Consider the following 17,626-nt stretch of genomic DNA (forward strand, 5'->3'; position numbering starts at 1 on the left):
TGTCATGGTATTTTTCACGAATTCATGTCCAAATTCACGACTTTTTATCCCTATTTTCACTAATTGTGAGCCTGGAAGGTTGGCAGCTATGATTATACTATTGACTTTATGTTTTATTTTGTTTCTTTAAAAATAAATTTGCAAGAAATATTCCTTGTTTGGAGTAATAGTAAGCATTAACTTGTGTTTATATACAGTTTCGTTTATGTATCCTTTAAAATTAATGTAATAATGCACCTTGAAAAACATGATTTTGAACCTTGAAAAACTTTGAAAAAACCTTGAAAATTTTGAATGAAATATGCTACTAACCCGGAATTTCATTAAATTTTATATCAGATTTAGCACAAATGTGAAGATTATATTTATTATTTTCACTGGTCAATGATCTTAGCATTTAAATTTTAGTGTATTGGAATGATATACATTACCCTTTTCTCTTGTGTTTTATCTTAACCTGGTTTTTACATGTGCAATATTGAAAAGACTTTGAACTACTATTTTTGTGCTGTTTCTTCCCAGTTTCATTTCCACACAATGATTTGTTCTCCATCTACTGTTTGCAAGCCTATTAATCATGGGTCAAAATTTTGTTAAATCTTAAGGTCACACCAACTGAAAAGAAACATCAGTTCCACAATGATGACTTTAGTTCTGTATCACAGACCTGGACCAAACTTTATGGATAGTTTGAAATTGGGCTAAGGAAGATGCCAATTTTATAAGGTCAAAACTAATTGTGATTGAGATTTAAAGAAGGAAAATGTTTTCTGCAAAAAAAGATGTTCATTACAGTACTGGACTAAACTTCATGTATGGTTTGTGTGCACTTGGGATAAGGAAGAAACAATGATTTTGTTGTCAAAGGCCATTGTGATGGAAAAATTATTTCTGCACAGAAATTTAAGTTCTCATCCATTTACCATCATAAAAGTTTGTGGATGGTTTACTCTTTGAAGAGAGCAACCTGTTGATATGGAGGTTAAAGATTAAAGTTGTGACTGAAAGAATTCATCACAGTGAGCTATTGTGGCAGTTGTTTTGCTTCTCCAGAAAGTGCATTGTGTGGATTTATCAGTAGTTTATGGTCGTCTTTGCTCCCACAATTGAGCCTGTTCTAGTTAAGAGTTTTCCTTCCATGAAGAAATTGCAACATTTCTTCCATTTTTAAGGTAGCCCAGAAATGTCTCCAAATTTAATCAAAGACATGAAATTGGTAATAGTTATTAAACAAATTTATTTTTTCAGAATTATGACATTAAATTAAGCGAAAACTATTTGTCTGTTGAAAGAGGCTCATGTAGAACAGGTAGTGAATTAGGGATAGAATTAATTGTCATTGATTAATCTTTGTCACTAAAACATTTGTTATACATTCATATCACTACATCTGTAACAGCATTACCCTACTCTTGACAATCCTTCTATAGAGGACAAGATCTTGAAATTTATGTGAGTATCATTCCTCTGTCACATTATAGTTTGTGTGTCATGATATGTATTCATTGTATATAGATTTATGTTTTACACCAGACACAGTAGGTAATTCTACAGAGAGTACAACAGTAGATGGTATTAACTTGGATGAGATCAAAGAGTTTGCAAAACAGTTTAAGATCCGTCGTTTGTCCTTGGGCCTCACCCAGACTCAGGTGGGACAGGCCCTTAGTGCTACAGAGGGACCTGCCTACAGCCAGTCAGCCATTTGCAGGTAACGTTGGAAATGAGGTCTTTTATTGCCTTGACTTAAAAAAATTGGGTCTTGATGTTAGTATCATGTATGTCATCAGTTTGAATTCATATCAATTGTCTGCTATTAGTATAGTGTCATTTTTGTTGTAGATCTGATATTAGTATCATATGTCATCAGTTAGAGTGTTGTCCTATGTCTGATATTAGTATCATGTATGTTATCAGTTACAGTGTTGTCATTGTTGTCATAGGTCTGATACTAGTATTATGTATGTCATCAGTTATAATTCCACCATAGGCAGCACCTTCCCACAAATGAAATATAATCCTTAGTTTTCACAAATCTGACTTATTTATCTCAAGTGAAGGATTTTATCCACTGAATAATTTAGATTAAATTAAATGCTTTTAGTTTAACAAAGTTAATTGATCTCTCTTTCTTTCACTCTCTCTCTCTCTCTCTCTCATAGAAACTAAAGGATTCAGTGCTGATGAGGGTTCAGAATTGTTAATTCTAACAATGTCAGAATTTTAAACAGTGAATTTTTTAATATATTGTAATTCAGATAGTATGAAGTTGAGAATGTTTCTAATGCAAAATAAAAAGACTCAAGTATTTCTTCTTCAAATACATTACCCAGTCATAATACTTTAGGAGAACTGCAATTGCCTTGCAAATCCAAACATCCCAGGCTGAAACATTTTAGTTAAAAAGTTTTCTGTCTGCCAAGTTGCAGTTAGAGTGATGTCGCCTTGATACAATGATTACAGCCAAATCCTGTGAATACTGAAGCTGCTACTTATGCTTGTGCTGATTGTACTCCTTTTATAAATTTCCAACTTCTGTTTTTTCTTTCTTTAACAGCAAAGGTTCTGGCTTTTCATTGTCATCACTTTGGCGTCCTCACACACTTAGGCACCCTTGGTACTTAGTGCATGGGTCACAACTGCATCCCCTTACATTGCTAAAGCTGTATTTAAATAGGTGCAGGTCTGGTGAGTGATATCAAAAATTCCTTTTAGTATTGCTGTATAATCTCCAGTCTGGTTGGATGCATACAGGTAAGTTCTCTATATTAATCTAGCCGTAAAGTCCACTTCTTTGTTATATGTCACTTCTGATTTTACCTGTATAGACTGTCATTTGGCTTTTTTTAGAGTAATATTGTCTTGCAATTGATATTATAGCATCCACCATACAGATTTAGGCCTTGGGCAAGACTAGACTGACAACCAATCTTACATGTATAACTTACTCCTGTTGCCAGTGTTCAAATGTATGTCAGATTTGTATATTATGAACAGTAGTCAAAGGATGACAGTGTTAGAGTTTACCAAAAGGGAAGGTGCAAAAGCACACCTTAAGGGAGGAGAATGTCTTCAGCTTACAAGCCAGGGTTTGACACCATATCACTTGATGGAGAACCAGATAGAGAGCTAACAAACAGTTTTGTTTACCATATCGCATATCAGAATTATGGACCAGTTATGTGTATCATTATCCTGTAACCAACACCAATCTCAAGAACTAGATAACATCATAACAACCAAGACAACACAGTTCTGTTACAACTGGACTCTGCCACATACCTCTGGTCACTACAACAGTTAATCATGCATTACCCACCAGAAGAATTACTTTTATCCAGTTTTTATGGACCCAGGTTATACAGGCACTCTCGTGGATCATTTTAACTCTTAGTGATGCAAGGTAATCCCTGCATACAATGCTAGGCTTGGTGACTCATTACCCAAGAGAATGTTGCTTCACTTTGTTCTCAAGCCTTTGCCACTTGAAGGGAGCCTGCACTTAGTGACAGCTTGGAAGTCCTGTATCTAACTCAGGACATTCTGCAGCTTTAGTGGGCCACCACCCTTGAGATTCTTCTCCAACTACTTCGCAAGTAGCACAAGAGAAATTAGTTTTATCCAGAAATGATTAAACCCATGCACAGCTTTCCTCCTTGTTATTAGATGTGTAAATACTCAGCCTCACAGGCTTCAACTGAAGAAGTTTTCCACCTTCTGTCTCAGTATTTCTGTCCTACCTCTACAACAACTGTCTGGTTCCAGGATTTCTGTCCTATCTCTACAACAGCTGTCTGGTTCCAGGATTTCTGTCCTACCTCTACAACAACTGTCTGGTCTAAAGTTCCAGCATCAGTTGATTATTGACTGAAAGGAAGACTCTATTTTTAAATTACTTCCCGACTGGCAGAGTTACTGACATTCCAAGCTGCTTATATCATCAGTTGCATGATCCAAACATCAACAAACTCTTTTTCTCACAAAGACACGTTCCGAAGAACATTAGTTGGCAGTCCCACACACCAGTTTTCTATTTGGATACCCCATCTGTCAACCAAGATGTCACAAAGATGTCACAGCTTTGGGGATGACAAAGCCATCCTCAGTACACATGGACTGAAAGCCTTTTAACGACATACACCTGTGGTATAAGTGTCATTGCCATGGACTCTATGTTGGATAGTACTATGGCAGCCTTTCAGCAGGCAGAACACATTGTATCTTCACCCACCCTGAATCCCAAGACGTGGGAGTCTGTATCCAGAATGGCTCTTGTCTTAAACAAAGCTGCCCAAAGGGAGTCTTAGCCCAAACCCTATTTTGTTGTTGTTGTAGGGTTTGATGCCATTTTTCAGCACAAGAGAGGCTGTACATGGTGGCCAGTATTAATGGTGAAGGAAGAACACAGGAAAACCTAGGAAAGAAACACTGACCCATGAGAAGCTACTAGCAAGCTTTCTCACATACCCCTATTTTGTATTAGGACAGAAGCATGATCACCCCTTTCCAAGGCCCTCTGATAGTCTAAACAAAATATGAAAACAACTTTTGTTGAGGCCAAAAAATCTATTTCATTACTGATTACTGTCAAGGACCTACCACTGAATCATCATTGTCATCATACAAAATAGGGTTGGCTTAGAAACACCCATTTAAGCTAACTACTGTGAGTTTTTACTTGAAATCACTAGCAATTTATATTTATATTTCAAAAAAATTACTATACTTAAGATTCAAACAAAATTACTATACCTAACATTCTCACAAAATTCCAATCCGCTATAATTAATAACTCGCTGGAATTTGCAGGTCACACGTCTTACTGCTAAAATGAATGCACTGTGAGTAACTCGCAGGGATTTTACAAAATAATCAATAATTTTATATTTTACAACAAACTCGCTGAGGATGGTCTCGTATAAATTTTAGATCATTCGCGATTGTCTGATTTCACAATGGAGGCTCTTACAGATTTTTTTTATGCAGCCATCTGTCAAAATATTTTTTAATTTTTTTAAATTTCAGCTTTTGCTTTTATATAGCTTTCATTGTCATGACAAAACAAGTATAGATTAACTTACCACAAATGAGAAAGCCAGGTTCTAAACTTTTGATGAAATTTCTATATGAGACTATGAATTTATCGACATAACACTTTTTCAATTCATTATCCACTGTGATCGTTGTGTATTTATCTTGTGATACTGGATTATAAAGATTATCAGCAGCATTAGAAAGTGAGTCTGTGACCCAGGTAGGCTTACTAAAATAATCCGAATTTTCTGTGTGAACCAGAGACAGCTTTATCTTATTTCTGTTTTTGAAATGCATGCTGTACTTTTCATTGTCAAGCATAATAGTTATATGCTTACCTCGGAAAAGAATTCTTTTCATGTTTAACTTGGTATCTTCCACTGTAGTTTATTCCATATTTCATATTTCACACAAAATTTTACTATTTTTATTTTTGAAATGAAATTGCTAGCGATTTTACTTAAAATTTACTCAGTATCGTTACAATTTTACACGATTTAAATAACACACAATACCCAGGTTCAATATACACTTTATTATACATATAAAATAATCTTTGGCATAACGGGGGCAAGTCCTGTCACAGCACACTGCACCAGCCTAGCTCTGAATTGTTTGTTCTATAGGAATTACTCAGGAAGAGAGACTTGTGGGAGTTTGTAGGGTTGTGAAGTGTGTCCGACACCTGTATGTGGAGCCGCAAGTGGCTGATACTTGGTATATAGGGACACTGATAACCGAAACTCGACAAGTCTGATCCTGAGGATGCCATGATAACAAACATCAGCCGATACTCCATACATGCACCTTAGGAAGCGGGTATGAAGTATATATGGGCATAATAGTTGAGTACATTTAAGTACTGACACAAATTGGGGGTTCAAAAGCAAAGTTATGAATGCCTGAAACTTGGCAATGGCCCGGGCAATAGGCCCGAGAACAGACTGGAACAATATGCCATACAGGTAATGCCCCAAAATGAATGACATGGTGGAAGGAGGGGAGGTAGGTGGTTCTTTCCGCAGAAAACTTTTTACGTTAAATGCAGCGTCTACACTGAAAAATACACATCTCCACAGGCATCCCGGTTGCTGACTCAATGCCTCATACAACAGACAATGTTTAATCACGTGCTCCACCTCGGTCGTCTGATTGGTTCACATAAAAATATCTAAATTTAGTTACTAGCTTATTAACATACTAGCTGCACTGACCTCATGTCTGGCAGAGTAACCATAGTATACAAAGAGGGGCCCATCAAGGGGCTAGAGAATGATGCACTGTGTGTTACTCAAACTATATTTAATCAATTAAATTACAATTTAAATAACACACAATACCCAGGTTCAATATACACTTTATTATACATATAAAATAATCTTTGGCATAACGGGGGCAAGTCCTGTCACAGCACACTGCACCAGCCTAGCTCTGAATTGTTTGTTCTATAGGAATTACTCAGGAAGAGAGACTTGTGGGAGTTTGTAGGGTTGTGAAGTGTGTCCGACACCTGTATGTGGAGCCGCAAGTGGCTGATACTTGGTATATAGGGACACTGATAACCGAAACTCGACAAGTCTGATCCTGAGGATGCCATGATAACAAACATCAGCCGATACTCCATACATGCACCTTAGGAAGCGGGTATGAAGTATATATGGGCATAATAGTTGAGTACATTTAAGTACTGACACAAATTGGGGGTTCAAAAGCAAAGTTATGAATGCCTGAAACTTGGCAATGGCCCAAACAAAGTGAAGGGAGCGCTGTGGCTATGGAACAGTGTGACTGTAACGAAGGCCCCCAATTTAAAGTAAACGTAAGTATATATATGGATAATAATGATTGAAAATGCATGAAATATGGTTGGAATTGCATGATACGCCTGTTGTGCATAAACGTAGAAATGTTAGATATATGCATTAGATAGCCAGTTTGGAATTCATATGTCCCCTAATAGATGATACAGTAAAGAAATGAATATTGCACTTATTGACACAACTAGTGAAGCACACGCTGTGACATCTGTCGCTGTGCAAAGTTAATTCTGTCTGGGTGCACCTGAATATATCTACAATATGTATTAGAGGACCATCGACCTAAGGTTTGAATAAGATGGTCTGGAATTCCAGCCCTAGCTGCACTGGTAGCCGCCCCTATGCGGAAGGAGTGCCCATTATAACGATGTGAATCATAACCTAACCTGGACAAAACGTTCTTAATGGTAGTGATAAAGAAAGTTCTACTTAAAGCGCGACCATTGTCCATGAGAAACAGAGGATCAGAAGGGCGAGCTCCAGCTAATAACCGAATACAATGGAATTTCTTCATCACACGGTATGGGCATATAAGGACATCACCGTTCATAGCATAAATACTGATATCAACCCCTTGGCGGAAAACATCAGTCTTAGATGCCCTAAGATGCAGAATGAATAGGCGCTTATCCTTATGGAATATTATATCCGACAGACACAAATTGTATGTTGCAGAAAAATGGGCACCATAAATAGTAAATTCTCCACACCTCAAAAAAGCATAAAAAGCAAGTGCACAGGCAGTCTGTAGTAAGAGTTTGGTGTACTCACTCAGTCCATAGTGTTGCAAACACTGCCATATGTCACACAATATATCATATGTAATCGGAAGTCGTTTCTGTCTGTAGTCACATTGTACCTTTCTGACTCCTTTCAATATATTCTGTAATCTAATTAAAGAGCTACTATTAGTTAATGGTGTGTGAACACCAAGATGTAAATATGAATGCCGAATAATTTTACACGAAATATTTTTGTTCTCATATTTTGGCCCGATCTTTTTATTCACCGCTGATAAAACAATACCTACCCTGGGTACTATTAACAATAATGGCTTTGTGGTTCCAACAGCTGATATTATTCCAGCCATTGTTAATATCATAGGAATATAGTTCAGCAACTTATTATTTTACTGCAGTATTTCCTGACTTGTCTGACACAGTAAAGTTTTTTATGGTAATATTTATTGCATTTGATCAGCTTGTCTCTATTGTTGTCTTGGAGATCAGATAAAATATGCTTTGTACTTATGTCATTGGTGGGTAGATTTAGGTCTCTAGCAATCAGCTCTTTGATATTTTTTCATTTTGCTTCTGTCTGTAACTTTCCATCTTTTTTTATAGTTTTAGAACTATTATGTATTTCATAATTTTTGTCAATAATAGGTTTTACAATTGTGATATCTACAATCTCCTGATAGAATATGTCTCATTTGACATCATCATGTAACTCAGTTCTAGACTCAATTTCTGATACTGTGTTTAGTGCAGCATTAATATAATATACATCATACTTTTCTATATCACCGGTGAGAGATCCTATTAAAACTAAATATGCTGTTAGAAGGTTAGTGTCATTAGTGTTATCTACTATTTCCAGCAGCATTTTTTTATCATAAGAATAATAATAATAATGAAGACTTTGTATAGTGCCTAATCTTTAGAAGCTGTAAACGCTTTACAACATTAAACAACACCTATAACATAAAAAAAAACATGTAATGATATGATTACAAAAAACAAAACCATTCAGTTGGGTGGCTAGATTTGTATATTTGGGTGTTGTCTGCATACAACTGGTGAGACACTGGATGATCATCTATGACACTTGAGTGCGGCTGAGTGTATAGAATGAAGAGAACAGGTCCAGAAACAGACCCCTGTGGAACAGCACATCATATTATATTAATGTAAATAATTATGATAAAAACTTTGTTTCCATTGGGCAATATTACCAACGTTTTTTTCTGTAAGAGACCATCCTTGTCAAGTATCAGATTATACTGGTCATGTTAATAATCTAAACTTTAGTGGGATTGTCTTTCCTATTTCTGAATATCAAATTTCAAAATTCGAAAGTCAAAATAAACAGCTGTTACCTGGAGTTATTAATGTATTAGTTATTGATGATAAACAAAATGTATATCCCAGATACATCAGCGATCTAGCATGTAAGCAGACAGTAAATTTACTGTTTTAAAAAAATCACTACGTGTCGATGAAGAACTTGAATGGGCTAGTTGGAGGTTAGTATAACAAGCATAAGGAAAAGAATATTTCTGTGTCAGGTGTTTGCATGGCTATATATCCCAACATGTACTTTATTGACACCTTGAATGCTGCTCTGATGTACAGAAAATATCCATGCCTTGTGAAGATGAAAAAATATTACAATTTACAAACTACAGACAGAAGATGAAAGTGCTTTTCATAGTATATGCAGATTTTGAGTCCATTTTACTTCCAGTGCATGGAGCAAAAAACATGACCCTGATAAATCTTTGACAAGAAAAATACATGAGCATATTCCTTGCGGAGCTTCATATAAGATCATTTGTGCTGTTGATAAATCTTCATCACAATCAGTAGGTATCTAGCATTGAAAGGAACCTGCTGTCTGGTTGCTAAGGTTGCTAAGGAACCTTATAGACGAAATTGATCTCATCATGTTACCCGCTAAGGCAGAAAAATTGAAACTACTAACAGTAAAACAAGAAGCTGAATTAAATACAGCAGAAATATGTCATATTTGTCAGCAGGGGTGCTTTTGCCTTAAGATAAAGTAAAAGATCACTCCCATATTACTGGAACATGTCGAGGTCCAGTACACGATAGATGTAATTTAAAATATACTGCACCAGATTTATTCCTGTTGTCTTTCACAATTTCAAAGGATATGTTGCTCATATTATATTTGAAGCGTGACGTAATAAAGATACAATAAACCACCTAAAAATTAATAATAATAATAAAGTGCATCCCAAATAACACAGAAAAGTATATGTCAATGACACTAGGCAAGTTAAGATTTATTGATAGTCTGCAGTTTACGGCAGCATTGCTAGAAGCACTAGCCTAGTTAAAGGCTGCCGTAAATTTAATAATTTGACCAGTGAAGCAGTTTATTGACATGAAAAGGTATTTGTCCCTTCGAGTATCTGGACAATTGGGATAAATTTGATGAAACATGTCTACCTGACAAAGGTAAGTTATATTCTAGGTTAAATCTTGAGGGTGTTAGTGATGATAATTATGCTTATGCTTGATCGATTTGTGCAAACTTAGGAAATTGTCATGATTTATATCTTATCACAAACATACTGTTGCTTGCAGACGTATTTGAAAATTTCAGAGAGGTCAGTGCTGATAACTACAGACTTGACCCAGCCTGGTACTATTCAGCACCCAGACTAAGTTGGGATGCATTACTCTAGTACAGTAAAATAAAACTAGAACTATTAACAGACCCTGATATGTCCAATTTTTTAGAATGTGGAATCAGAGGCGGAAAAAGTGTCACAACAAAATAATATGCTTAGGCTACTAATAAATATCTACCCAACTATGATAGTACAGAACCATCAAATTTTATAGCCTATCTAGATTCAAATAATTTATATGGCTATGGATTATTAGAGTCTATGCCAGTTGGTTGATTCAGGTTGATAAGTGAAAGACAGGTTCTTTTTATGAAATTGATCCAGCTCTACCAGATGATGTTAGTTATCTTATAGACATTGATATTGACAGCAGGATGTGAGCGTCCTGATGTTAGTTATCTCATGGATGTTGATACTGATAGTGGGGTGTGAGCATCCTGATGTTAGTTATTTTGTTGAAGTTGATCTTGACTATCCTGTTGAGCTTCGTGATAAGCATGATGACTACCCATTCTGTCCAGAGTCGATGCTGATAGATTACAGTTTATTGTCTGATAAGCAGAGAAATTATTCGTCTAGTTCTAACACTAATGGTAAATCAGTTGTTAAAAAAATAATTCCTAATCTACTTGACAAAAGGAGATACGTTTGTCATTATAAAAATCTTAAGCAAACAGTTGATCATGGGCTAAAATTAAGAAAAGTTCATCGTGTGATCAAATTTAATCAATCACCGTAGATGAAAAGTTATATAGACTCAAACACAGCATGACAAGCAGCTTGCAAAAGAGAATTTGAAAAAAGCTTTTGAATAACAGCATCTTTGGCAAGACCATAGAAAATATTAGAAAGTGAGTCAATATTGAGATCGTCAATAACGTAGAATGTCATAATAAACTTGTAGCATCTGACGATTTTGTCAGAATGAAAATATTTAATGAAAATCTAGTAGCCATTGAATGAAGAAAGACAGATCTGAAGTTAAATAAGCCAGTTTAGGTCGGAATGGCAGTACTTGAGATATCAAGATGCTCATGTACCCATCTCATTCTGATTTTATCAAGGTTAAGTGGCCTTTTGCAAAGCTGTTATTTACTGACACTGACCCTCTTATGTACAAGATAAAATCTGATGATATTTATCAGGAACTTTATGATAACCGAGAAATCTTTGATCTTTCAGATTATCCCAAAAAACAGCAGATTTCACTGTGATGATAACAAAAACATAGTAGAAAAATTTAAGGATGAGACAATTTGATTCCTATCTTAGCGTTTATAGGATTACATAGTTAAATGTACTGTCTAAAACTAGCTGATCATAAAGTTAAGAAACAAGCTAAGGGGGAATCAAATGAAATGTTGGTAAGATGTTTGGGTCCAGTATTAAGCTGCATTACACGGATTTTATGGTTATGTTCAGTAAGATCAAATTGTCATAAAATTGAAACAGATGTTAGCATAAAATCTGATCTTTGTAATTTTGATGATAAAAGATATTGCTCTGATGGGATCAATACATTTGCTTTGGGTTATAAAAAGTCTGATAGCATTGACTTTAGCAAGGTAGATTTTCTAGATTGGTTATTGCAGTAAATCTCTAGTGATTTCATATAAATTTTGTGTGAATATCAAAAATATCTGGACAGGTGGCTGTGTAAATTAGCAATTTTTTTTAAAAAATCCCAGCAAGTTATTAATAGGGCACATACATTTAACAGTCAGACATGTGACCTGTAAATCCCAGCGAGTTATTAATAGTAGATTGAAATTTTAGGACGATGGGAATAGTAATTTTGTCTGAAATACAAATCACCAGTGATTTCAAGTAAAAACCACAGTAGTTAGCTTAAAGGGGCTTATCTAAGCCAACCCTATTTTGTATGACAGCAATGCTGATTCAGTAATGGGTCCTTGACAGATACTCGAATGGCAAAATTGATGTGTTGCCTCAACAAAGTTGTTTTCGTATTTTGTTTATACTAACATGGGGACTCTGGAAGGGGGTCACCTCTTTAATGGTCAGGTTGATGAAAATCCACAAACAAGCCACCAAGGTAACCAATTTTCGTCCCTCATAGTCTGGGCTATAGCAGAGGGATTATCAAGGGAATCAACAAATAAATTGCATGGACACCCTTAGGACACTAGCCTCTAGGAAGCAGTCCTAATGAATATACAACCATTAAAAACCAGTCATTCCCAATAAAAGTGGACAAGAGGTAGATGACAATCATTTTCGCAAGCATTTCTACATAACAACCTTCTAACTAAAAGAATATAACATCTCTGCACCGCCCTTATCACAGTAGGAGAAGGCATCAATTCTTCCTTGATGAATGGGACAAGATATGCTACACAGGACCCAACAAGTGGTTTCTGAGGGACTCTTTGTTACCATCAGTGCACCTCCTCTGTCTAGGGTTTCTCAGCTACAAAACAAAGTGGGAGGTTGTGGGTTTGAATCCCAGCCGAGTCGCACCAAAGACTTATAAAAATGGAACTAGATACTGCCGTGCTTGGTGTTCAGCATTAAGAGGTTAGTGTTAGCACTGGTCAGCTTTGTGTCAGGATAATGTGACTGGGTGGGACATGATGCTACATGTCTGCAGCATGATGTCCCAATGCTAGACATAACTATATTTTTCTAGTATAATGTTTCTTTAATTGTACTTAACTGATCATAATACACATCCACCCTGCCAACCTCCCTACAGTTACATCCATATAGAGAGTGTTCCTTCTTATCTTGTTGTTGTTGAATTATTCATGGCATTTGGCATCAGGGGATATCACTCAAACTGCCTCATAGGTCATCAGATAACATTTAGCTAAATAGTTTTCACCTGAGAGGGCTGAATTTGCAAGGCAGTAGTAGTTCTAACATATCCTGATCGGGTTGGCATTATTAAAGAAAATATTTTACTATAAAAAAGTTGTTTCCCCGCATGTTAGTAGTCTTTTCATCTTCCACATTAATACCATGTCTTAACTGTCCACCAGTTATATATAGTCTGCTCTATTTGACTCAAAATGTTGCCGTTAAATACACCTGATAAATCCAGTTAATGGACAGAGCAGTTTTAATGTGGACTTATCTATTTTATGGCATGGTATTCCAGTGATAGCTAATTGGTTGGTTGATTGATTGATGGTGACACATCAGCATGCGAGAGAATAGTGTCAAAGCAATAGGATGGGAAGTACCTTATCCAGAGACTTACCATAGCAGCTGACCCAAGCTGGTCAGGGAAGGATTTGAACCCAAAATCATTGATTTTGAATCTTGCACACCAGCTAGAGCCAATGCAGTATCACTTGGAGAGTTTATAAGAAATTTGACTATTTATGGAAAGACTAAGCTATTTATCAGAGCTTTATTTCATATACACCACAAAAATGTTTGAAGTTGTTTCATTTTACTGTTTCAAAGTAGATCATTCTTACCAGCTCCATGGAGCCAATTTAACATTTCACAAAGATGCTTTAAAATGGTTCAAGTGCCAAAAATAAGAAGTGAAATTTTAAATAGTTTTACCTTTGAATACAGACAAACATAGAAGCAGTCGCAAGAGCATTTTAAAAGACAAACGTTGTTCAGTATGTATTTTGTAACAGAATTGAATTAAACTGCGAACAGCATAAACCCTGATCATTTGCCTAATCCACCAGCAGATCATGTCTTTATTGTTTGTTTTATTGATTACTTCAATATAATGCATAGATTCAGATCTTTTGGGACATTATATGATGGTAGATCTGGGTCTTTGCAGATGGACTCAAGTGAGTATTGATAGTATTGGTCATTATCTTTATTTTTCATTGTCTTCTTATATTTGTTATATGTAAACACCAGAGTAATAAATTTAATGTAAAAGATGAAATGATAAGGCTTACAGAAAGTGAGAAGAGCCCCATAAATTTGAACCAAATTTGGCCTCTATGGGACCCTTTTTCTTAGAAAAAGTTGAGAAAATACTGGTACAAATGTGATTTCATGATTAAGATATGACTTGCATTTATATTGGTCAGCTAGCTTCAGCAACAATGTGTAATTGATGGCAGATGTGGTTTGAGATCATGGATGCATCTATCAATCACAGAATTTTCTCTTATGGGCACCTTGGGCGGCAGAATGGCCTAAGGCACTTGCCTTCACAGATCACTGGCATCTCACCTCTGTCCATGTGGGTTCAAGTCTCAGGCTCAGCCAAAATGGTTATGTGAGAAAGCTGGCCAGTAGTTTCCTATGGGTCAGTGGTTTTTCGCAGGGTTTTTCAGAGTTCATCCTCCACCAGGTATACTGGTCACCATGTATAGCCTATCATGTGCTGAAAATGACATTAAACCCATAACAACAACAATTTTTACTCTGTTGATAGTGTACCACAGTAAAACCTCAGACTCTTCATACAGGGTGATAGTAAGCTGAAACATAAACTAAATGATATAAGCTTTCTAGAAATATATTTTTCATCTTTCTGTTCCTTTGAATGAAGTAGACAACAAAGGAACATAAAACATGTATAAGAACTGTATCCATGTACTAAGTGTATGTTCCATATTATATGCTGCATGTTCTCACACAAGATTGTGATTATATGTCCAGATAATACCATATAAATGCTTGATTTGTTCTGGTAAATATTTTTACCATTTTAGTATTGTTGGTATTTTTCATTTACTCGATCCTGTAGATTAATTATTGATCTTAGTACATGCCCTAGAAGTGCATGCCATATTCTGCTTAAATGCCAACCAATCCTATTAAATATAAGCAAGTGACTACCTTTGACCTGACCACACCGTTGGCCGAGTGGTTAGAGCATCGGCCTCAAATATGGGAGGTTGCAAGTTCGTACCCCAGCCGAGTCATATCAAAGACAAAAATGGTACTTACATCTGCCTCGCTAATCACTCAGCATTAAGAGGTTAGTGTTAAGACTGGTCAGCCTGGTGTCAGGATAATGTGACTGGGTTGGACGCCATGCTACATGTCTGTGGCATTATACCTCAATACTAGACATCACTATAAACTGCCACACTGCAGACTTCATACTGACATGACTGAATTTTTTTTTATATATATAAGTTAAAAATCCAAATCACACACACACACCTATGACCTAGATATATTCAATAAAAAATTCAGTTAAGAAGCACAATTTACACACACATCCAAGATTTGAATTTAAAACAAAGTTGAACATGACCATGCAGAATGCTTTGCCAACTTGGATTTTCACATTTCTACTCAAAATACATGTGTTTTGAAATCTTTAGTGTAGCTGGTTTAAATGTGAACATTTCCAAAAATAGATGGAAATGAAAAACAATTTATTCTCATTTTGGAAATTTAGCATATCTTGCAATGGGTTTATGGAGTGACATGAGCAATATTTATTTTTAAACATGGTCTCACTTGTATATTTTTCATTTTATTTTTATATTCGATACTGTCATGCTACGGTATGGCTGGCAAATCCAGTTCTAATTGATGGACACTTAAAAATAGTAACTCCCTTGCCTTCTGAATATCATTTGTGGTGACATTTCTGCATTGGTACATTTTGTTGAATGAACGATTTTAGAATATTTGTTAAATTATGATTTTAGAATGCCTGGTGACACATTCTTGCAGAATTTTGTGTTTTATTTTATTGATCGTTGACTTATCATCAGAAGTAATAAAAAAATACGCAGAAATGTCATGTCTCTTACTCAGATCTTTCAATAACTGCAGGTTCGAAAAGCTAGACATAACACCCAAAAGTGCCCAGAAGATCAAACCTGTTTTAGAACGATGGATGCAAGAGGCAGAGGAGCGGTACAAAAATGGGGTGCAGAATCTCACAGATTTTATTGGCAGTGAGCCTTCCAAGAAGCGAAAAAGGCGAACATCATTCACACCACAAGCTTTAGAAATTCTTAACCAGTTTTTTGAAAGGAATACACATCCATCAGGTGAGATTTTAATATATATAACCTGTTATTATCAGTTTATTGCTAATTGAAATTCAGCGGTATTGATGAATTTCAAAATAATATCTCCTATGTATTTAAGGTAAGATTATTGGTTGATTGAAGGTTTGCAGCTTTTTTTCTTTTTTGCTTTATATGTTTCTTCTTTCATGAGAAGCGTATATAAAAATATACATTTTCTGGAAGGTTATTAAATGAAAAACAATAAATCATTATAAAATCAACAAAATTTTGGAAGGAAAAGAAATATTTGAATATGTTGTAAACTATAATGTACTCTGTTTTAAAGAAAAATGAGAAAGTAAGTTTTCAATGATGACAAAAATATCTAATGATAAGAATTGTTTCTTTAAATCTATTTGGGAAACTATATTTGCTTAAATTTTTGGATTATAGGTAGTTGAAACAAATTACTCTTTAAATGTCTTACATGAGTTTATTCTCAACAATGCCAGACACATTCTGTATATGTAGATGTGTCTGTATATTTGTAGATAAGAGACCTATGATCTTTTACATTTAAAATACTTACGTATTTTAGATTTTAATTTAGATTTATGGACTATGTATATGAAATAAAGAAGCCTTCTCTTATCTTGAGCTCTACTGGTGATAGATCAGGTTATGGGATGATCTGTTGTCCATCATCCATTAGCACAAGTCTCTTATCACTGCTCTTCCTAATCTACTTGGAGGATTGCCCAAAAAAATTTACTTTCACCCCCTGGTCACATTAGTCTTAAACGAAATTAGTGCAGACACCCAATATGGCTACCACAGTGGCCATATTGAAAATCTTTTTATTGCTACTCCTAGTGAATGGATAGTTATATCAACATGATGTTTTCACAAAAAGTATTTCATGAGATCTAGTTGGTCCTAAATGAAATGGTGACACTTGAACATCTAATATAGCTGCCACAGTGACCATTTTGAAAATCTTGGTATTGCCACTTCTAAATGGATGGTCGTATTAGCATGGGATTTTCATGAAATGACTTCTTGAATAAATGATCATATCATCATGGGATTTTCACTGCAAGACTTTTTACGATGTCTCATTTATCATAAACAAAAATTGTGCCAATCAAAGGAGTTCATTATTTGGCCAGTCAGTCCTAAATGGAAATAGTGTCACTCTAATATCCATGATAACAACTGTGGTAGCCATATTGAAATCATTTTATTTTTTCAGTTCCTCTTTGTTGTTTGCTAATGAATATTCAGAGCTACAGTCTGCCAAAGTTTGGCATGTTTTTCAAAAATTGAAAATGAAAAGCAGTGTATAGTGCAATGTGGCAGACTATGAACAAACTGTATCTTCAGCTACTGGGGTGGAAACTTCAGTGATACCAGCTTGACCCAATCTTGCATCCATTTGATTTAGAGACTTACACATCAGTTTTGCAGCTACT

At 35.5% G+C, this 17,626-nt stretch overlaps 1 protein-coding gene across 2 annotated transcripts in view; it reads left to right on the top strand.

Annotated features, from left to right (window-relative positions):
• Positions 1-17,626, top strand: part of LOC149779342 (uncharacterized) — a 144,620-nt gene that overhangs the window by 108,594 nt on the left and 18,400 nt on the right. For both annotated transcript variants that reach the window (XM_089939961.1, XM_089939962.1), the window contains exons 8-9: positions 1,534-1,711; positions 15,973-16,193. In XM_089939961.1, the coding sequence (XP_089796087.1) occupies positions 1,534-1,711; positions 15,973-16,193 (399 nt within the window). The remainder of the gene's footprint in view (positions 1-1,533; positions 1,712-15,972; positions 16,194-17,626) is intronic.

Source organism: Sinohyriopsis cumingii, chromosome 17 (genome assembly GCF_028554795.1).
Source record: "Sinohyriopsis cumingii isolate HCF-2022 chromosome 17, ASM2855479v2, whole genome shotgun sequence".
NCBI classification, from domain to species: domain Eukaryota; kingdom Metazoa; phylum Mollusca; class Bivalvia; order Unionida; family Unionidae; genus Sinohyriopsis; species Sinohyriopsis cumingii.